The 22,325-nt window shown below is 45.3% G+C and overlaps 1 protein-coding gene across 1 annotated transcript in view; it reads right to left on the bottom strand.

Annotated features, from left to right (window-relative positions):
* Window positions 1-350: 350 nt before the first annotated feature.
* Window positions 351-22,325, bottom strand: part of RRP36 (ribosomal RNA processing 36) — a 42,053-nt gene continuing 20,078 nt past the window's right edge. The window contains exons 5-8 of the mRNA XM_030195688.1: window positions 17,486-17,590; window positions 14,803-14,877; window positions 5,796-5,913; window positions 351-1,158 (exon numbers count right to left, since the gene is read on the bottom strand). Coding sequence (XP_030051548.1) covers window positions 1,019-1,158; window positions 5,796-5,913; window positions 14,803-14,877; window positions 17,486-17,590 — 438 coding nt within the window. The 3' untranslated portion in view covers window positions 351-1,018. The remainder of the gene's footprint in view (window positions 1,159-5,795; window positions 5,914-14,802; window positions 14,878-17,485; window positions 17,591-22,325) is intronic.

Genomic DNA, 22,325 nt, shown 5'->3' with positions numbered 1-22,325 from the left:
CCTTGGCTTGGATTGGCCGCTGTCGTGGACAGGATGCTGGGCTCGATGGACCCTTGGTCTTTTCCCAGTGTGGCATTACTTATGTACTTATATATGTACTTATGCGCTTGCAAAAAACAAAAAAAAAATGAGGTAAATCTATTGCTTTCAAATACACAGCTTGTCTGCGTGTGAGAGCTGTCTGTAGCATGCACAGAGCAGCCACGCATAGCGACTGACTGTTCTGCGCATGCTCAGCTCACAAACTGGCTTACCCCCATATCGAATGCAAATGAGCTGGGTTGCAAAAGCAACGAGCAGCTCATTTGCATGCGATTCTTTTTGTGAATCCCTCTGTGTTTCTAAATCAGTAAATTTTTACCAATTTGGAAATGAAGACGGATTCTTAACGGGACCTTTGTGCATCTGGCTCTTAGACCCCCTCCAGTGCTGCTTTTATTCCCAGCTCCTCCTTGACACCTGGATCCAGATATATCCAGGCCAGAATGTGACGTTTCTTGTCCAGGTTCCACAGAATGTGGCTTATTTCTGAATGAATGAAAGCTCACGGCAGTGAGGGTCAAGACAGACCATAAAGTCCAAAAGCACAGGAAAAAGGTAGCAGTCTTTCATTTAATAACTATGTCATGTTCAGTCACTGGTATGTGGTAGGAGGGTAAATAAACCCAGAATGCAAATAGTAATAATCAAACAAAATTCATCTTTACTACCTCCAGTGTTCTTCTCACCTATGCAGGGATGGCCGTGTGCCAGACTGCTACACCTCTAGTAAATGGGTACCCTGTATCAAACGTTCGTGAGTGAAAGAGTTAAAGAATTTATAATAGGCTCCGTTTTCTTAAGGTTCCTGCTTGAACAAGAGTGTCTGCATGCAACAGAAGACATGTAAAGGTCCTCAGCCAGTATGAGCATTTGACCTCTCTGAAAGCTCACTTTCTGTCCCATGCTTCTTCAGAGTTGCAGCACGTGACAGGGTATCTGATCTGAGGAGTCACCTCGCTCCTTTCTGACATGGAATTCACAAGCCTTTGCGGACAGGCATCTTGCGCTTGTCCTTGCTGGCATTTCGCTTCCGTTTCTTGCTCAAGAAACTCTCCAGCTTCCCACTCTTCTTCAACACCTCGTACTTTTCAGCCAGCTCCAATTTGCACTTCTCAGCTGCAGAACAAGGAAAGAATTGCTCATTCTAGCATGGTATAAACCTTCTAACCCAGCGCTCCCTCTTAACAGTGTCTTCTCCCTACATCTCCCTGCTCCCACGCTTTCTGTATCATCCTGTCCTCAGGATGCCTTTCTATAATTCTATTAGTGCTCCCATAAGCTGCTCTGTACCTCAACTAACTACACCCCTGGCTTTCTTCACTATAAGAACAGTACTGGGCAGACTTCTATGGTCTGTGCCCTGAGAAAGGCAAGGACAAATCAAACTCGGATATACATACAAAGTACGTATAAAGTATGTATCATGGATCTTCCTCCACCCCCATCCCGCTCTCTGTTGGAGTTCCTCAGGGATCTGTCCTTGGACCCCTTCTTTTTTCAATCTACACCTCCTCCCTGGGCTCGCTGATCTCATCTCATGGTTTCCAATATCATCTTTATGCTGACGACACTCAGCTTTATCTCTCCACACCAGACATCGGCCTGCTTATCTGACATTGCTGCCTGGATGTCCAACCGCCACCTGAAACTGAACATGGCCAAGACCGAGCTTCTTGTCTTTCCACCCAAACCCACTTCTCCTCTCCCTCCACTCTCTATCTCAGTTGATAACACCCTCATCCTCCCCGTCTCATCTGCCCGCAACCTCGGAGTCATCTTCGACTCCTCCCTCTCCTTCTCTGCGCATATCCAGCAGATAGCCAAGACCTGTCGCTTCTTTCTCTATAACATCAGCAAAATTCGCCCTTTCATTTCGGAGCACACCACCCGGACACTCGTCCACTCTCTCATTACCTCTCGCCTTCACTACTGCAACCTATCCCCTCACTGGCCTCCCACTTAGCCATCTATCCCCCCTTCAATCCGTTCAGTACTCTGCTGCACGTCTTATCTTCCGTCAGGACCGATATGCCCATATCACCCCTCTCCTCAAGTCACTTCACTGGCTTCTGATCAAGTACCGCATACAGTTCAAGCTTCTCCTACTTACCTACAAATGCACTCGATCTGCAGCCCCTCATTACCTCTCTACCCTCATCTCCCCTTACGTTCCTACCTGTAACCTCCACTCACAGGTCAAATCCCTCCTCTCAGTACCCTTCTCCACCACCGCCTACTCCAGGCTCTGCCCTTTCTGCCTCGCCTATGCTTGGAACAAACTCCCTGAGCACATACGTCAAGCCCCCTCCCTGCCCTCTTCAATGTCACCTTCGGCACATAACCATTATACCTCCATTGACGAAATCTAGACTACCCAATTTGATATTTCATCCTTTAGATTGTAAGCTCCTATGAGCAGGGACAGTCCTTCTTTGTTAATCTGTACAGCGCTGCGTAACCCTAGTAGCGCTTTAGAAATGTTAAGTAGTAGTAGTATCACATACCATGTAAAATGAGTTTATCTTGTTGGGCAGACTGGATGGACCGTACAGGTCTTTATCTGCTACTATTACTACTATTTAGCATTTATATAGCGCTACAAAGCATACGCAGCGCTGCACAAACATAGAAGACAGACAGTCCCTGCTCAAAGAGTTTACAATCTAATAGACAAAAAAATAAAGCAAGCAAATCAATTAATGAGTAGAGGAAAGAGGAGAGGAGGGTAGGTGGAAATAAGAGGTTACAAGTGGTTACGAGTCAAAAGCAATGTTAAAGAGGTGGGCTTTCAGTCTAGATTTAAAGATGGTCAAGGATGGGGCAAGACGTAGGGGCTCAGGAAGTTTATTCCAGGCGTAGGGTGCAGCGAGACAGAAGGAGCGAAGTCTGGAGTTGGCAGTAGTGGAGAAGGGAACAGATAAGAAGGATTTATTAATGGATCGGAGTGCACAGGAAGGGGAGTAGGGAAGGACGAGTGTGGAGAGATACTGGGGAGCAGCAGAGTGAATACATTTATAGGTTAGTAGAAGAAGTTTAAACAGGATGCGAAAACGTATAGGGAGCCAGTGAAGCGACCTGAGGAGAGGGGTAGTATGAGTAAAGCGACCCTGGCGGAAGAGGAGACGGGCAGCAGAGTTTTGAACCGACTGGAGAGATGACTAAGTGGGAGGCCAGCAAGAAGCAGACTGCAGTAGTCTAAACGGGAGGTGACAAAGGTGTGGACGAGGGTTCTGGTAGAGTGTTCAGAAAGAAAGGGGCGGATTTTACGGATGTTATAAAGAAAGAAACGACAAGTCTTGGCAATCTGCTGGATATGAGTAGAGAAGGAGAGAGAGGAATCAAAGATGACCCCAATGTTAGAAGCTGAAGAGACAGGGAGAATGAGAGAGCCATAAACAGAAATAGAAAACGGTTGGAGCGAGGAGGTGGGTTTGGGGGGGAAAAATGAGAAGCTCGGTTTTGGTCATGTTTAATTTCAGGTGGCGTTGAGACATCCAGACAGCAATGTCAGATAAGCACGCTGATACTTTGGGTTTGAATGCAAGGTGAGATATCAGGGGTAGGTAGGTAGATTTGGGAGTCATCAGCATAGAGATGGTAGGAAAAGCCATGGGATGAGATTAATGAACCAAGGGAAGAAGTGTAGATAGAAAAGAGGAGGGGACCAAGAACAGAACCCTGAGGTACACCGACAGGCAGAGGGATAGAAGTAGAAGAGGATCCACCAGAGTGAACACTGAAGGTGCGGAGGGAGAGGTAGGAAGAGAACCAGGAAAGGACAGAGCCCTGGAATCCAAGTGAGGACAGGGTATCGAGGAGTACGCTGTGATCGACAGTGTCAAAAGCGGCGGAAAGATCAAGAAGAATGAGGATGGAATACAGACCTCTGGATTTAGCCAGTAATAGGTCACTGGAGACTTTAGTGAGCGCAGTTTTGGTTGAGTGGAGAGGGCAAAAACTAGATTGTAGTGGGTCGAGAATAGCATGTGAGGAGAGAAAAATCAAGGCAGTGGTGGTGAACAGCACGCTCAAGTAATTTGGAGAGAAATGGGAGGAGGGAGATGGGTCGGTAATTAGAGGGACAAGTAGGGTCGAGTGAAGGCTTCTTAAGGAGAGGTGTGACCACAGCATGTTTAAAGGCAGCAGGGACAGTCACAGTGGAAAGTGAGAGGTTGAGAATGTGACAGATAAGAGGAATAAGAGCAGGTGAGATGGCATTAAGAAGGTGGGTGGGAATGGGATCAGAGGAACAGGTGGTACATTTTGAGGAGGAAAGGAGAAGTGTAGTTTCCTCAATAGTAACGTCAGGAAAGGAGGAAAGGGAATGAGGGGAAGGAGAGAGAGGGGAACGGACTAGTGGAGGGAGAGCTGGTGAGGTAGAGAATTCAAGGTTTATTTTTGAACCTTGTCATAAAAGAATTCAGCAAGGGTCTGAGGAGATAATGAAGGGGGAGTAGGGGGAGGGGGCACCTTGAGTTCAATGTGGTGAAGAGAAGTCGAGGGTTAGAGCCAAGAGAGTTAGTCAGTTGGATATAATAATCCTGTTTGGCGCGTAAAAGAGCAGATTGGAAGGAGGTCAGCATGAACTTAAAGTGTAAGAAATCAGCAAGGGCCTGAGATTTCCGCCAGAGGCGTTCGGCGGAGCGGGTACAGGAACGTAGGTAGCGGATATTTGAAGTCAGCCAAGGTTGGGGTTTTGTACGCCTTACAGGGCGGGTCATCAAAGGTGCAAGAGTGTCTAAGGCAGAGGATAGAGTATTGTTGTAAGAAGAAACAGCCTCGTTGACAGACGTGGATGGTGCCACAGTAGAGAGGAGGTTTGAAACATGGGAGGATAGAGATGAAGGGTCAATATCATGAAGATTCCTAGAGAAATTAGATAAGATAGGACGGGATTGGGAGGGAGGAGATTTAAGTGTAAAAGTTATAAGATGGTGATCAGAGAGGGGAAGATCAGAGGCAAGGAAACTAGAGGGTGAACAGTTGGAGGAGAAGATAAGATCAAGACAGTGACCATTTTGATGAGTGGGGGAGGTGGAGCATAGTTGGAGATTAAAGGCGGATGTTAAAGCGAGTAACTTGGAAATATAAGAGTTAGAAGGATCATTAGCAGGAATATTAAAGTCACCAAGGATGAGAGAGGGGGAGGAAGGATCATGGAAGAAGGCAAGTCAAGCATCAAAGTCACTGAGAAAGGATGAAAGGGACTTATCAGGGGGACGATAAATGACCGCTATTCTAAGAGGCAGAGGAGAGAAAAGGCGGATAGGGTGGACCTCAAAGGAGGAAAAACAGTGAGATTGAGGTGGAAGAAGGGGTTGAAATATGGAGGAGGGAGAGAGAAGTAATCCAACACCGCCCCTGCGACCAGCAGGGCGAGGAGTATGTGAAAAAAGATAACCGCCATGGCAGAGGGCTGTGACTGAAGCAGAGTCATAAGGGCAGAGCCAGGTTTCTGTTATGGCGAGCAGATGCCGTCATTTACTATGTTATCATCCTCTGCTACTCTATTTCTGACCCTCAGATCAGATTCAAAATGTCTCACCACCCCTAAAATATTTCCTACACCTCTCCAATGTCAATCAGCACCATTCCTGCTTGAGTGTTTTATGGGCTGTATGAGAACCTGCAAACTGCTGACACATACTGCCTGCTTTCACAAGGCCAGGCCTGGAGAAAGAACATAATCCTCCCATCAGTTTATTACAGACTTTTTTAGGACTCAGTCTACCATGCACAGAAAATCTACTTACATTTCTTCAGATAGAACGGCTTTTTGCCCTCTTTCGCCAATTTCCTTTGCTGGCGTTTGAAGATCTGCAGTCGCTCCCGCTGCCTCTGCCCATTTCTTCCAGCTGTTTCCTGCTGTACCTAGAAAACAAGAGTGAATTAGATGCACCCTGCTGAAGCCTCTGCCTCAGAGTGTTCATACCAGAGCAAATAAACAATGTATGTTTGGCTAGCCTGCACAATTTCCTTCCTGCTACTACAAGGATCCAAGATTCTTAACCCTGATCCTCACAACCTATCGTTCAATCTAGCTTTCAGTATCACCACAACTAATATAAGTAACAGATATTTACACTGGTGTATCTAGCTGGCTTACCACCCAGGGTGGGTCACTGCTGCATGCACCCCCCCCCCCCCCAAAAAAAAATGCATCACCCCACCACCCTTCCTTCTAGCAAGGGGGTCCACGGAGCTTCAAGCAGAGTTGTACCAGCCAGAAATTGGCACAAAAGCTACAGTATCTGGGTAATATCCAGTCTCCTCATCTATCTTTTGGTTGTAAGGTGATTCAGTAGAATCCATTTTATTAACACCAACAATCTGCTGCTTTCCACCCAGGGAGGGCATGCTCATGAGTCTGTCCATTCTTGGAAATAAACAGCTTCAAATTCACCAACACCAGCAACAATCAGCCTGAGATGTGCCAGTGATCATATTCTTGATGAAATCTCTGTGGCTAGGAGCATCAATGATGGTGACATAGTATTTGCTGGTCTCAGACTTCCAAAGGGAGATGCCAATGGTGGTACCACGCTCACTTTCTGCCTTCAGTTTGTCTAACACCCAGGCATACTTGAAGGACCCTTTTCCCATCTCAGCGGCTTTCTTTTCAAACTTCTCAATCGTTCTCTTATCAGTACTGACACATTTGTAGATAAGATGTCCAGAAGTAGTGGACTTGCTGGAGTCTATATGTCCAGTGATGATGATGTTAATGTGAGTCTTCTCTTCCCATTTTTGATAGTCAAGTGATGTTTGTCGATAGACACCTTTGAACTGCAGACTAGAGAATGACGTGGGGACAAAGTTTGTCCCCCAACCCCGCAAACTCTGTCCCTATCCACAGAAGCCTCGCTGTTTAACCACACTTAAGATTTACCTTTGGGTTTAAAATGCAAAAATCATGTGCATGTAAGGACTGCATACACGAATTAAAAGAAATGCCCTTAAAATGTAATAATACTGGACTGGTATGGCAAGCACTAATAAAACAGTGATGGAATATTCATTCACATAACAAGCAATAATGAGCACTAATTTTTCTAATCATTCTACAACTCCAAGCACATTTAATTCTTTTCTCACTATACAAAACAGGGAACCACAGAAAAACTGAAATAGAGAACTCCCTCAAGAAATCCAAAAGAGAAACAGAAATGTATTTTCCCCTGCACTCTGCAAAATACAAAAATAGAACAGACATACATTTCACAAAGCAGGCACATCTCCTCTTGGCTTCTTCCTTTCCTTCTCTACATCTGTTTGGCAGTGACCTTTCATTTCATGCCCGCCCCCATTTCTCTCACCTTAGTCTCTGTTTCACTTGTCATCTACCTACTAGCTTTTACTTTTGCTCCCTCTGTCTCTCACTTAATATCCAGTCTTCTAAACCCCTATCTTTCCCCATCTTTCACCCACTTCCATAGCCCTCATTCCCTTCCTATTAGCCCTCATCTACCCTCCACTGAATCTCATCACCCTATCAGTCCCCAGCTCTATCCTTGCCTCTTTCATTCCCTTGCCCCCATACCCCATGCCCTTTCTTCCTCCTCCCCCACCTTGCAAGGTTGTGTCACTCTCCCTCCCTTCTTCCTTCCCTCCAAGGTCCGATGTCGCTTTCCCTCCCTCCCCCTCCCAAGTTCGGTGTCACTCTCCTAATCTTCCTGCCTCCCCTCCCCCCCACAGGGTCAGTGTCACTCTCCCTCCCTCCGTTCCCACAAGGTCTGGTGTTGCTCGCTCTCCCACCCCCCCACCCCTGCTGCCAGGTTCTCTGTCGCACTCTCCCTCCCCCCTCTGCAAGCTCCAGTGTCACTCCTCTACCTCTCCGCTATGCTCCTGCTGCAGCCTTTCCATCTTTCGGGCTACCAGCAGCATTAGTAATAAAGACATTCAGGTACAGTGGGATTTTTATATGCTACTTTGGAGACATATGGGTTTGTGGGTAGTTTCTTTCCATGCTTAGAGCTCTATATCTCTCCTCAGACTTCTGTATCTGTTAACAATTGTATGTCTGACCTATTCCCAATTCTGAGGGGTACTAGGCAGGGTTGCCCACTCTCTCCACTGCTTTTTGTTTTGATGTTGGACCCTTTGTTGCGGGACCTACATGATCGACCAGATATTTGTGGATTTTGTGTCTGTTTTACCTGTTTCAAGGTGGCAGCCTTTGCAGATGACATCTTCGTACATATTATGAACCGTAGGGAATTCATTTCTGCACTTGGAGCTTTTTAATGAATACGGAGATTACATGGAGTTTAGAATAAATCTCCATAAGCCAGAGGCTTTGCCATCGTTGGAGCAGGTTACGACCTTCCTGATGTCTGGTGATGCTGCCATCGTTGATATGATCCCAGGCAAACCCATGTGCACAGAAAGCTTCTCTGACTACCCTCCTTTGGGTCGTTTTGAGATGCGGTGACCAGAACTGCACACAATAGAATGTTAGGTATTATTAGGAAAGGAATGGAAAACAAAAATGAGGACGTTATAATGCCTTTGTATCACTCCATGCTGCGACCTCACCTTGAATATTGTGTTCAATTCTGGTCACCACATCTGAAAAAAGATATAGTGGAATTAGAAAAGGTACAGAGAAGGGCGACTAAAAGAATAAAGGGGATGGGAAGACTTCCCTATGAGGAAAGGCTGAAGCAGCTAGGGCACTTCAGCTTGGAGAAAAGACGGCTGAGGGGAGATATGATAGAGGTCTATAAAATAATGAGTGGAGTGGAACGGGTAGATGTGAACTGTTTGTTTACTCTTTCCAAAAATTCTAGGACTAGGGGGCATGCGATGAAGCTACAAAGTAGTAAATTTAATACGAATCGGGAAAAAAAAATATTTCTTCACTTAACGTGTAATTAAACTCTGGAATTCGTTGCCAGACAATGTGGTAAAGTTGGTTAGCTTAGTGGGGTTTAGAAAAAGGTCTGGACAGCTTCCTAAAGGAAAAGTCCATAGACCATTATTAAATTGACTTGGGGAAAATCCATTGCTTTTTTCTGGGATAAGCAGCATAAAATGTATTGAACTTTTTCAGGATCTTGTCAGGTATTTGTGACCTGGATTGGCCACTGTTGGAAACAGGATGCTGGGCTTGATGGACCCTTGGTCTGTCCCAGTGTGGCAATACTTATGTACTTATGTAGAATACTGAGCATTTAACCCTACTCTCTATCTTTTAACCAGTATTTTAATCCACAATAGAACACTATCTTCTACTCCATGACTCTCCATGAGTCTTTCATGAGGTACTTTGTCAAATGCCTTTTGAAAATCCAGATACACAATAATCAACCAGCTCATCTTTATCCACAAGTTTGTTCATCCTTTCAAAGAAATGTAGATTTCGCCTCACTAAATCCATAGAAATCCACGCGAGGCGGGGAGAGTCTGATAGGTACGGGCGGAGAGAGGGATCTTGGGGTGATAGTATCTGAGGATTTGAAGGCGACCAAACAGTGTGACAAGGCGGTGGCCGTAGCGAGAAGGTTGCTAGGCTGTATAGAGAGAGGTGTGATCAGCAGAAGAAAGGAAGTGTTGATGCCCCTGTATAAGTCGTTGGTGAGGCCCCACCTGGAGTATTGTGTTCAGTTTTGGAGGCCGTATCTTGTTAAGGATGTAAAAAGAATCGAAGCGGTGCAAAGAAAAGCTACGAGAATGGTATGGGATTTGCGTTACAAGACGTATGAGGAGAGACTTGCTGAACAAAACATGTATACTCTGGAGGAAAGGAGAAACAGGGGTAATATGATACAGACGTTCAAATATTTGAAAGGTATTAATCCGCAAACTAACCTTTTCCGGAGATGGGAAGATGGTAGAACGAGAGGACATGAAATGAGATTGAAGGGGGGCAGACTCAAGAAAAATGTCAGGAAGTATTTTTTCACGGAGAGAGTAGTGGATGCTTGGAATGCCCTCCCGCGGGAGGTGGTGGAAATGAAAACAGTAACGGAATTCAAACATGCGTGGGATAAGCATAAAGGAATCCTGTGCCGAAGGAATGGATCCTCAGAAGCTTAGTCAAGATCAGGAGGTGGGGCTGGTGGTTGGGAGGCGGGGATAGTGCTGGGCAGACTTATACGGTCTGTGCCAGAGCTGGTGGTGGGAAGCGGGACTGGTGGTTGGGAGGCGGGGGTAGTGCTGGGCAGACTTATACGGTCTGTGCCCTAAAAAGCACAGGTTCAAATCAAAGTAGGGCATACACAAAAAGTAGCAAATATGAGTTATCTTGTTGGGCAGACTGGATGGACCGTGCAGGTCTTTTTTCTGCCGTCATCTACTATGTTTGTCTCATTAATCCATGCTTTTGAATGTGCTCTGTAATTTTCTTTATAATAGCCTCTACTATTTTGCCTGGCATCAATGTCAAACCCGCATCTTTATAGACACAACGTTCCAGCACTTTTGGTAGTCCATAAATCACATCTTGCACCGATTCATTACCAATTCATCCCATATTAAGTGTGTCATCCCTGAGGCAGATGGGTGAGTCCCGTTGAAACACGGTCCCGTGTTGGGTCCAACAGATGAGGTGCCTAATAAAGTTACAGGTACTACCCAGCTGGCTGCAAGAGTTTTCTTGGTCCACCCCTACTTCTGGATATGGCTGTTGTGTGTAGGGGGGTCCTTTACCTTTTTGGTTTGTATTTCCATTAATTTACTTACCACAGAAAGACTTACTGGCCTGAAGTTCCCAACCTCTTCTTTACTTCTGCTTTTGTGGCGAGGGACCACATTTGCCCTTCTCCAGCAATCTGGGACCACCCCCGACTCTAAAGAAGCATTAAAATGGTCCTTCATTACCCTCAGATGTATGTCATCCGGCCCCATCGCTTTGTCCACCTTTAGTTTAGCCAGCTCCTCCTACCACACCTCTATTCCTATTTGTGTTTATCTTTCTATTTCATTTGTTCTATGAAACTAGATATACTATGTGTAACGGAATCCTGGTTGTATTACTTGGGAATGGGCATTCATAGAAGATAGACGAGGAGGATGGGGTATTATTTTTATTCTATTCTAATATGAACTTGCACAACATTTCAGATAGAAATTTTAATTGGGCTGATGTGTTAGTAGGTAGCAATTCTTTGATAACTTTGTGTGTGGTTTACTGTCTGTTAATATCACCTGGTCTATAGGATTTGACTTTCTCTCTTCTTTACAGGTTAACTTTGATATTCTTTATGTTATGGAAGATTGTGTGTGTGAATATCTTTACTGATTTCAAGTAAAAAAAGAAATACAAAGATAAAAGGTGCAACAAACACCAAGGGACCTAGCCAAAACCACTATCCTATGCCTCACCCACCCCCATGTACCCGGCCTGATCTGGAGTCCACAGATAAGCGTTCCATGTTAAGCAATTCGTACATCTGATTCCACCATAACATCAAAGTGGGTGGATCTAGCCGAATCCACTGCAACAAAATACATCTCTTCGCTACTAGAGTTGCCTTTTGGAGAAATAGTGTAGAAAGCTGAGTATCCTCTACCACCACTGAGAAATCATCCAGTAAGCACATCTGGGGAGTGACACAACAATTTCTATTATAAAGCATGCTCAAGTGTTGCCAGAGATCAGTCCAAATACAGTGTCGATAGGAAGCATTAGCTGCATGACATTGAGGGCAAGTGCCATCAGAGGGAAGACTCATTTTTTTAGCTCTAGAAGGGTGTATATACATTCTCATAAGAAATTTATAGTGAACTTCCTGCAACTGAACATTGTCCACCAAACGAGAACTGTCAGTTAAGCTTTGGAGGCAAGAGTCTAATGTATAAGAGCCAAAATCATGGGCCCACCGATCTACAATCTTTGGAAGATGGGAGAGCTGTAGTTTCATATTCCCATATCATCGGTCCACAGCTGGAAGAGGACATTTTTCATCAAAGGGTAATTCTGAAAAGTCTTCTGGGTAATAGTGTAACAGGGTACCAATATAATGGCTTAACTGAAGATAAGTAAACCAGTCAGCTGGAGTAAGGAGACATGTGGTTTGTATCGTTTGATATAGTAACATTTTGGGTTCGTCTTATAGTAACATAGTAAATGGTCTTTATCCAAGGCATGTTGCACAGGTACCTCTGTCAGCCCAGGACTGGAATCTGGAATCAGATACCCTGGGCGGAAAGTCCACATTTCCAATAATAGAAAGTGAGATGTAGTAGAGTATAATCCAAATTTATGCCTAATGGAAGCCCATGCCCAACGCAGAGGTGATGGTAGTTCATGGTACATCTCAGATGATAGGTGACCAGGATGTAAAGATTGTGAATCAGATTCACAGTTTAGGTGTAATTATTGATGCAGAATTAACTTTCAAGAAACAAGTAATTAGTTACCATTTAGGACGATATTAAAGACCTGTTTCAGAAAGCCTATAATTGAAAGTTGAAAGTTAATTTAATTCGGATTTTTCATGGATATTATAATTTCAGATTTTTTTTTTTGTTACATTTGTACCCCGCGCTTTCCCACTCATGGCAGGCTCAATGTGGCTTACATGGGGCAATGGAGGGTTAAGTGACTGTATTCAGATCTTTTCAGGATGTTATGTTTAAACTTTAGTTTGTAGTGACTTAGAATTTTGTATGTTTTATTGTACACCACCTAGTGCGATATAAATAAATTAATTTGGGCAGAGGTGAAATCCTTCTTTTTTTTTAAAGCTGTGGTTGTTACCCAAACTGAAGACTGTCCCTCCTGATATTCAGTCAGCGTTTTTTTTTTTTCTTAAACGCTAACCGTCACCGGCTAAATTAACCTCCAATAGTCAGTGCTGGACACTGAATATTGGGGGTTAAATTAGATGGGGATGGCGGCCAGAGCCTAAGTAGGTCCCAGCTTATATTCAGCTGGGGTCCGCATAAGAAAGTTATCAGCTGAGACTTGTATAACCATTTTCATCCTTAAAAGCCCTCCGTATTCCACTCCCGGCCTCTGAAATTGCCCCTCCCTCCTAACCTGTCCCCCCCCCCCCAGCCTACAAGCATCAGAGCAACTCCCCCCAGGCCTACCTGCCTCCCTGGTGGTCCTAGTGGAGTCACTGGGGGCAGGAGTGAAGCCTCTTCGGTCCTGTCCACTGCAGCTGCCACAAGAGGGCATGGCAACCATGTCCAAATAGCAGCCACAAGGGGCAGGAGCGAGGGGGCTTTGCTCCTGCCCCCAAAGACTCCACTAGGACCACCAAGGGATGTGCTCTGATGGTTTCAGGCTGGGGGGTAATTTCGGAGGCTGAATGCTGCCAGCACCTGCATAAGGCCTGGTTCCTCCCCAATGCTGACCCTGACCTGCCCACATTTTTGTTGAATGGTCTGTATGGATATTCAGTGGTACTTTCCAGTTAAGTAGCCCTGAACATCCCCACTTAGGCAGCAGTATGTGATTTAAGCGAGCAGGAGAAGCTCCTGCCTATGATGTACATCGCCTTGGGTGAGTCTCTTCATAAAGGCAATTAATCAATCTCAATCAATAAATAAATCACTTTGGATATCGGCCAGTACAATTAATGCGGAAGACTTGGTTATACACTATATGATAACATGATATGATAACACAACCCTACGATTCCTAATTTGACTGTACCACATCAACTTTATTTTACCACAACATCATATTGTATTTGTTCACATTGGAGTCTGCAAACGCCTCTCCGGCACTATGTCAGCCACACTGAACCTACGAATACGTGGGAAAATGTGGGATACAAATGTAACAAATAAATGATTGTTTTAAAACTGGACTATTATAATTCACTCTATTTTGGTCTTCCACATCTGAGCATTTGACCTTTTTGCAAAACTACAGAACTGCATATCAGGGCTCTTCCAACATATCAGCCCAATTATGAAGGAACTGCACTGGTTACCGATTGAATTAAATTCTTTGTTCAAAATTCTTGTGTTGATACATAACACACTAAACCACAATACTTACTACCACTTATTGTCTATTTTGAAAGTCAATAAGCCAACCAGATTTTTATGGCTGGAGTCGGTCCTCACATTGAAAAATCATTTTTACAAAGTAAACAGATCAAGGAGACATTTTACGATTACACTCTCAATAAGACATCACCCAAACTTGTGTCACACTCACACCCCAGAAGATGACATTCCTTCCCAATGCAAACAAAGGAAGAAGCACAGCCAGGGATGCTAGAAGACCTCATCTATCAGTATGTACTGGAAAGATTGCCAACGGATGACAAGAACAAAAAACCATGAACAATTCCACAAGCAAAGTTTAGCTTAAAACGTTCACGTTGAAAGCTAAGTGCTGTTTTTACTGTGCAATTGGACATTAGATATTATGCACAGGAGATTTATTTGTTTGCTGCAAGTATTGTGAAATAAGTAATGAGAATTAATTGAAAGAAAAAATTGGGGGGAGGTTTTTTTTGCCAGTGATTGGTCTTAGCCAATAGGCAGCTGTGGTACTCTTGTCAGAATGACGGAGTGGAATGGACAATGGCTCATTTCCACAGCATGAGCTTATGACGGCTGAGGCTTTTTTCCTCCCATTTGAAATAATATCTACTAATTAAAAAATTGTGTACTACAACAGTGAAGAGAAAAGGATTGAATGTTGCAATTTATTTCTATAGGTGAATCAGAATTCCACAACTGATGACAAGATCAATTGATGGCCAATATGGAGAGCCTCCCCTAATTAGGATGATGATTCTTTTTAGAGAAGAGTTCAAAACAGGTCACCAAATATAGGAACGCTAAGCTCACCATTCTCTGTAGGAGCTGTTGTAACTTCTCCTTTTCTATTGGATCTTGAGTTTTCTTCAGTGCCTTCTGAACAACCTGTGAGAGACCACAATCATTTTATAATCCAAATTATCTGCATAACATAGAACTCTACTATGGATACACACAGCAACTCTCTAAACACTACTAACAACATACACAGTCCCTCCCATGCTAAGTGCATTTCTTTTACATTCAAATTACACATCCATTTATACATATGGCATCCCTGTCCTACACACAACCCTACTCGCCAACACAGACGCAGCATATGCCTCCCAAGCTACACCAAGTCTACTCACCAACACACAAACGGCATATTCCTTCCAACCTACACCAAGTCTATTCGCCAACACAGACGCAGCATGTTCCTCCCAAGCTACACCAAGTCTACTCACCAACACAGATGCAGCCAGACTTGTTGTAAGCTTGGGAGGGATATGCTGCGTCTGTGTTGGCGAGTAGACTTGGTGTAGCTTGGGAGGAACATGCTGCGTCTGTGTTGGCGAGTATCCCTACCAAGCTACACCAAGTCTACTCGCTAACACAGATGCAGCATAGACTTGTTGTAAGCTTGGGAGGGATATGCTGCGTTTGTGTTGGTGAGTAGACTTGGTGTAGGTTGGAAGGAATATGCTGTGTATTGGTGAGCAGACTTGGTGTAGCTTGGGAGGAATATGCTGCATCTGTGTTGGCGAGTATCCCTACCAAGCTACACCAAATCCACTATTTCTGGGATAAGCAGTATAAAATGTTTTGTACATTTTTCGGATTTTGCTGGGTATTTGTGACCTGGATTGGCCACTGTTGGAAACAGGATGCTGGGCTCGATGGACCTTTGGTCTTTCCCAGTATGGCAATACTTATGTACTTATAAGTCTACTCACCAATACAGACGCAGCATATTCCTCCCAACCAAATCTAAGTCTACTCACCAACACAGACACTGTGTCCTCTACTCACAACTTATATTCACCATCAATCCTATCCACTACATAATCTTACTGGCCAGAACCTCCATAAGCTAAGACAGACAGATGTACTTTTTGGGATTCGCCAGGTACTAATGGCCACTGTCTGATACAGGATGCTGGGCTCACTGGACCTTGATCTGACTCTGAGCAGCATTTCTTATGTTTTGGCACGGAATAGAGCCTTAATCTCTAATCTGTACAAGTCAACCTTACTGCTAACAATATCCTAGATTCAGGCACATTATAGAGCTGGGGATCTTAACACTGGGTACTCAAGGGCTGCAACTAAGTCTGGTTTTCAAAATAACCACAACATAAATGAATAAATATAGGTAGGTATGTATATCATATAAATGCTAGAAAACAGGTCAATTTAAAATTAGAGGACTACAGCTGAATTTCCCAATCTAGAAGTTTCCTTTTCTTTGGACCGCTTCTCCTCTGCTTTCTTCTCCTCCTATAGGCCTCTGATTAATGTTCCCCCACGAGACGATATAATAAAAACGTGAGAAAAATGTGTGCTGAAGTTTAGTGCATTTTATTTACACAAGACAGTCACAAACAGAAGGAAAAATACTCTACTGAAAAGGGGGCACCAAAAAATATAGAAGAGTAGAGCAACAAAACTTCTCACAGCTCATGTTCAAACCAAAAATTTATTCACAATTCTTCTAAAAACATTGGAGCACGACCCAATTTGTCAGCGACTATGGGTCTTAATATATCATTTTTCTTTTTGGATGTCTCAATAATCAGGATCATAAGGTCCAAAGAACATTTGTTCAGGATTGAACACCACTGGTTGAGAAAGGTTTCGTCAACAAATGAGGCTCCTTCATAATCCTAAGAAATTTGGAATTTTTCTTATTCTACAATATTGTAACAAAGTGGCATAATGCAACTCATTCTGAATAATTGATCTATTTATTTTAATCATATCAGTCCAAACATCAACTAAAGATTCTATAGTTTGTTCTTCGTCTTCTAAGGGTATGGATTCTTATGGAAAATGGACTTGTACCTAAAAAAAAAAAAGTGTTTAATCGATTTTCACAAAAAGGCTTATATTAGAACAGGAGTTCTCAAGCCAGTCCTCGGGACACACCCAGCCAGTGAGGGTTTTGGGATACCCACAATTTATTTTCAAAACATTTTAGCCCTCTAACTCCAAAGCGGGGTACAATAATACATAAATAAAATCAACATTAAAACAATCACATAACGTTTCCAGAAACAAATCTTACTTTCCAAAAACAAATGCATGAAATCAATTTGTATACAATGGATATCTGGTGTGTTCCAAGGACTGGCTCGAGAACCCCTGCATTAGAAGAACATTGTGCTCATAGCTTGAATGCACTCATTCCTGATAGACAAAGATCTAGTACTGCATAGCCATATGACTCTGTACCTGAAGTCATGCACATAACAAGTAATAATTAATGTGATTAAGTTAGGAAATGTGTAGGGAGTTGGCAGAGCAAGGGATGGAGCTTGGAAGAGGAGAAGACAGAGGAAGAAGTAGCTCTGCGGGTCTCATTTGTTCCTTTTACTGGTACCAACAAGGGAAAAGAGGCATTTTAGGAATACCTACTTTCCACACTCATGGGCAAACTTGATTTCCTGAGACTAAGCCTCACTTTGCTTTAATTTGCTACTTTTCATCTGTAAGTCAAAAGAATAAAAATTACCTCCTCCTCTGCCTCCTTGATATCCCTCAGGAAGCCGTACGTTTTCTCAAATACTTCTGGGTTGTACTCTCCTGAGAGGTTGTCAAACCGGGGATCTCTATGTACCTGCAGAGAAACACAAGAACTGTTCATCTATCCTAGATTTCTTATTCTCCTGTCACAGAATTTACTAGAACACAACATTATATTCAAAAAGTTCAACTCTTCAAAGTCCCAGAACAAAACTGCAGGAGCTGGAGGGAGAAGGGGGGTAAAATCTGCTCTCTCTAAAGGAGGCAATCACATACAAAAATTGTGCATTCAAACCCATGGAGGGGTATGCAATCACACGTCAGCCCATCCAGGCGGCTCCACTGCAGGAGCTGGGGGGTGGGGGAGAGGGGGTGAAATCTGCTCTCATCAAAGGAGGCAGTCACACACAAAAATTTTGCATTACCCGTGGAGGGTGTGTGCAATCACTTGTGAGCCCGTCCAGGCGGCTCCACTGCTGGAGCAAAACTGTCCTGTTCCAAGACGGAACTGGAAGAAGAGAGTGTGATAGAAGGAAAGAATATACTGATTTAATTTCTAGTTACCTCATGCCTATTTCAGTGGTAGTTTAATGTCAGTTAGATTCAGGTGCCCTAGGTATTTCCCTTTGCTTGGAGGGCTCACAGCCTAAGTTTCTACATGGAAAAATTAATTCTTACCTGATAATTTTCTTTCCATTAGTCCCAACAGATCAATCCAGAGACTTGTGGGTTGTGTCCCTCTACCAGCAGGTGGAGATAGAGAGAACCTCTGAGGTTTGCTATATATGGACCTGTGCAGCCAGCTGAACCTCAGTATGAACGATACCAAAGCAGTGGAATGGAAACAATAGAAAACTCTCCTGACATTGTCACACCAATTGCCCAACACACTTCCACCACTTCTACATTTATTTATTTTATTTTTTAATCAAACATTCAGAACGGAACCCAAAAAAAACCCTAACCAACTGCAACAAAACCGCAGATAGTAAACCCCGGGGGGGGGGGGGGGGGGGGGGGCCTCTGGATTGATCTGGTGGGCCTAATGGAAAGAAAAATTATCAGGTAAGAATTAATTTTTCCTTCCATGGTGTCCCACAGATCAATCCAGAGACTTGTGGGATGTACCCAAGCAGTCCTCAAGTAGGGGCAGGACACCCCCAACCCAGCAGAAATCACCAACGAGCCAAACACCGCATGTTGACGAGCTGCCACATCCACCCGATAATGACGAGTGAATGTATGGACCGAAGCCCATGTAGCTGCCCTGCAGGTATCTTCCAGGGAAACCAAACGGGACTCTGCATAGGAGGAAGCTTGAGCTCACGTAGAATGAGCACAAACTTGCAAGGGGGCTTGCTTGCCAATGCCATGTATGCCAAAGAGAAGGCCTCCGGTAACCAACGGGCTATGGTGTCCTTGGATGCCATATGACCCTTCTTTTATTGCCTCCAAAAAAAGACAAAGAGATGGTCAGAAAGACTAAATTCATTCGTCACCTCCAAATACCTGAGAAGAGCCCGTCTCACGTTGAGGCAGCAAAGAGCCCGGAATTGCTCAGGGTAATCTTCCTGGCGGAAGGCCGGCAAATTAATGGACTGACCCAAGTGGAAACGAGAAACCACCTTGGGCAAAAACGAAGGAACTGTCCTAATCGATACCCCCGCCTCCGTAAAACGGGGGAAGGAGTCTCTGCAAGAAAGGGCCTGCAACTCTGAAATTCTCCAAGAGGAAGTAATGACTACTAGGAAAATCGCCTTCAAGGTGAGATCCTTAATCGTAATCCCCGATAAGGGTTTGAAAGGAGGACGATGAAGCACTTTGAGAACTAGATTAAGGTTCCAGGATGGCAGAACTGGCATGTGAGGAGGGCGCAAACAATTTACGCCCCTCAAGAAATGAACCACATCCGGGTGGAAGGTGATGGACACCCCCTGAAGACGGCCTCTAAAACGTGCCAGAGCTGCCACCTGCACCTTAACAGAACTCAACGAGAGTGATTTTTGTACAGCCTCCTGAAGAAACGCGAGGATAACCGATACTGAAGCTGAAGCCGCAGACAATCCCGAACTCGCACACCACAAATCGAAGGTACGCCACACCCTAGCATAAGCTATCGAGGTGGATCTTTTCCGAGCCTACAGCATCGTAGCGATAACCCCGTCCGGATATCCTTTTCTTCTCAACCTCTCCCTTTCAAGGATCAAGCCGTAAGACCAAAGGGGGAGGGATCCTCCATCGAGACTGGCCCCTGCAGCAGAAGACCGTCCTGCGCCGGTAGCAGAAAAGGACGATCGAACAGAAACCTGATCACATCTGCGTACCAGGGACGTCTGGGCCAATCCAGGGCCACCAGGATCACTCGACCGGGATGACTGGCAGTGTGAGTCAGTAACCTGCCTACCATTGGCCACGGGGGAAAGGAATAGAGCAGGCCCCTGGGCAAAGGTTAAAGAAGGGCATTGATGCCTTCTGAGCCCAGCTTTCGTCCCCTGCTGAAGAAACGAGGAACCTTCGCATTGAATGTGGTGGCCATTAAGTCCATCTCTGGCATCCCCCAACGGGCAGTTATCTGATCAAAGGCCAGAGGGGAGAGCGTCCACTCCCCTGGCTCCAACTGGTGGCAACTGAGAAAGTCCGCTTGCACATTCTGTGACCCTGCTAAATGAGCCACTGTCAAGAAAGAGAGATGAGTCTCTGCCCAACGGCAGATCAGAACCGCCTCGCGCGCTAGGGGTGCACTCCTGGTGCCCCCATGACGGTTTACGTAGGTGGCCGCCGTCGCATTGTCCGAAAGAACTCGAACTGGGCAACTGCGAGGAAGAGACAGAAACTCCCGAAGGCCAGACGAATCGCCCATAACTCCAAGCGGTTGATGGACCATGACGCCTCTGTCGAAAGTCCAAACACCCTGGGCCATCTGTTGCAGGCAATGAGCCCCCCAGCCAGACAGTGACACATCCATGGTCACTACTTTCCAATCCGAGGTTGCCAGAGGAATGCCCGACACCAGATTCTTTTGAATTAACCACCAGTGCATGATTGTGTGAAGATAGGCCGAACATGGCACCCGAACCAAAGGCTCAAAAGGTGCCACTGAAGGGGGTGCATGTGAGCTCTGGCCCACTTTACCACATCCAAGGTGGAGGCCGTGGCACCTAGAACTTGTACATAGTCCCAAGCCTGCGGGTTCGGAGTTTGAAACAGTGCTCGTAACTGAGCCTGTAACCGCTGTGCTCGAGCTGAAGGAAGAGAAACTATCCCTGTTTGGGTATCGAAGCACACCTCCAAGTATTCCAGCGTTTGGGAAGGCGTTAGGTTGCACTTAGGGAAGTTGATCACCTAACGAAGCGACTGAAGCAACCCAACCACTTTGTCGGTTGCCCACAGACTCTCCTCAAAAGACACCCACACAAGCCAGTCGTCTAGATAGGGATGGACCTGAATCCCTTCCTTCCTGAGATAGGCCACCACTGCTACCAGTACCTTGGAAAAGGTCCGAGGCGCTGTGGCTATGCCGAAGGGCATCACTTTGAATTGAAAATGACGACCGAGCGCTGCAAAATGAAGAAAGTGCCTGTGGGGAGGCCAGATTGGAATGTGTAAATAGGTCTCTTTGAGATCAAGAGAGGTCAAAAACTCCCCTGGCTGTTCCGCTGCGATCACCGATCGGAGGGTTTCCATGTGGAAAAGCCGAACCCATAAGGACCTGTTGATGCACTTGAGATCTAGGACGGGTCGGCAAGAACCGCCCTTTTTTGGCACCACAAAATAAATGGAGTATCGACCGCATCCTCTTTCTGCTGGGGGTACAGGCTGGACAGCACCCAGCCATTGTAAGTTGAGGAGGGTGTGTCAAATGGCCCGCACCTTGGCGGGACATTTGCAAGGAGATTCCAGAAAACAGTCTACTATTGGACGAGCCAATTCTAACTTGTAGCTGTCTCTAATAACCTCCAAGACCCATTTGTCGGATGTTATCCTGGTCCATTCCACCAGGAATAGGGACAGTCTGCCCCCAATAACTGGCTGGATATGGACCAGGGCCCCATCATTGGGGGACCTGGCTGCGGGATGGTTTCTGTTACCAGAAAGGAAGGCCCGCCTGTCACCTCAAAAGGGCTGAGGCCTCTGAGAAGACCTTGTTCTCTGAAAAGAGGCCCCGCGACCTGGACGGTAACGCCGTGTATCCCTAAACTTAGGTCTAGGTCCCGCCGGTCGTACAAACTTGGACCTGTCCTTTGGGAGGCGCTCGCCCTTAAGAGTCACTAAGGTCCTTCACAATCTGTTCTAAGTCTGTCCCAAACAAAAGCTTTCCCCTAAAAGGAAGCCTTGCTAAACGTGACTTAGAGGCCACGTCTGCAGCCCAATGCCGCAACCACAGCCAGCGACGTGCGGTGACCGCTAGGGAAACCTCCTTCACTGAAGCCCTCAAAAGATCATAAAGAAGATACGAAAGGAAGGCTAAACCAGACTCCAAGGCTGGCAAAACAGCCACGAGACCTTCCGGAGAAGAGGCTTTCTGTATCCACGATAAGAATGCCCGCCCCATAGGAGCCACAAACTGAGGCCTGCAGGGAAAGGGCCGCTACTTCAAAGGACAGCTTCAAGCAAGTCTCCAATTTACGACCCTGAGGGTCTTTGAGCGCCATGCCACCCTCCACAGGGAGAGTGGTTTTCTTAGTGACCGCTATGATTAAGGAATCCACCGTAGGGACCTTCAGAAAGTCTAAGTCAAGAGCAGGTAGCACGTAAAGACGCGACATAGCTCTAAGCAACCTTAAGCCCACTGTCCGGCGTATCCCACTGCACCGAAATAAGGATCTTCA

The sequence above is a fragment of the Microcaecilia unicolor genome, chromosome 3 (assembly GCF_901765095.1).
Source record: "Microcaecilia unicolor chromosome 3, aMicUni1.1, whole genome shotgun sequence".
In the NCBI taxonomy this organism is placed as follows: domain Eukaryota; kingdom Metazoa; phylum Chordata; class Amphibia; order Gymnophiona; family Siphonopidae; genus Microcaecilia; species Microcaecilia unicolor.
The sequence above is the reverse complement of the archived record's forward strand: the minus strand, read 5'-3'. Positions and strand labels throughout refer to the sequence as shown.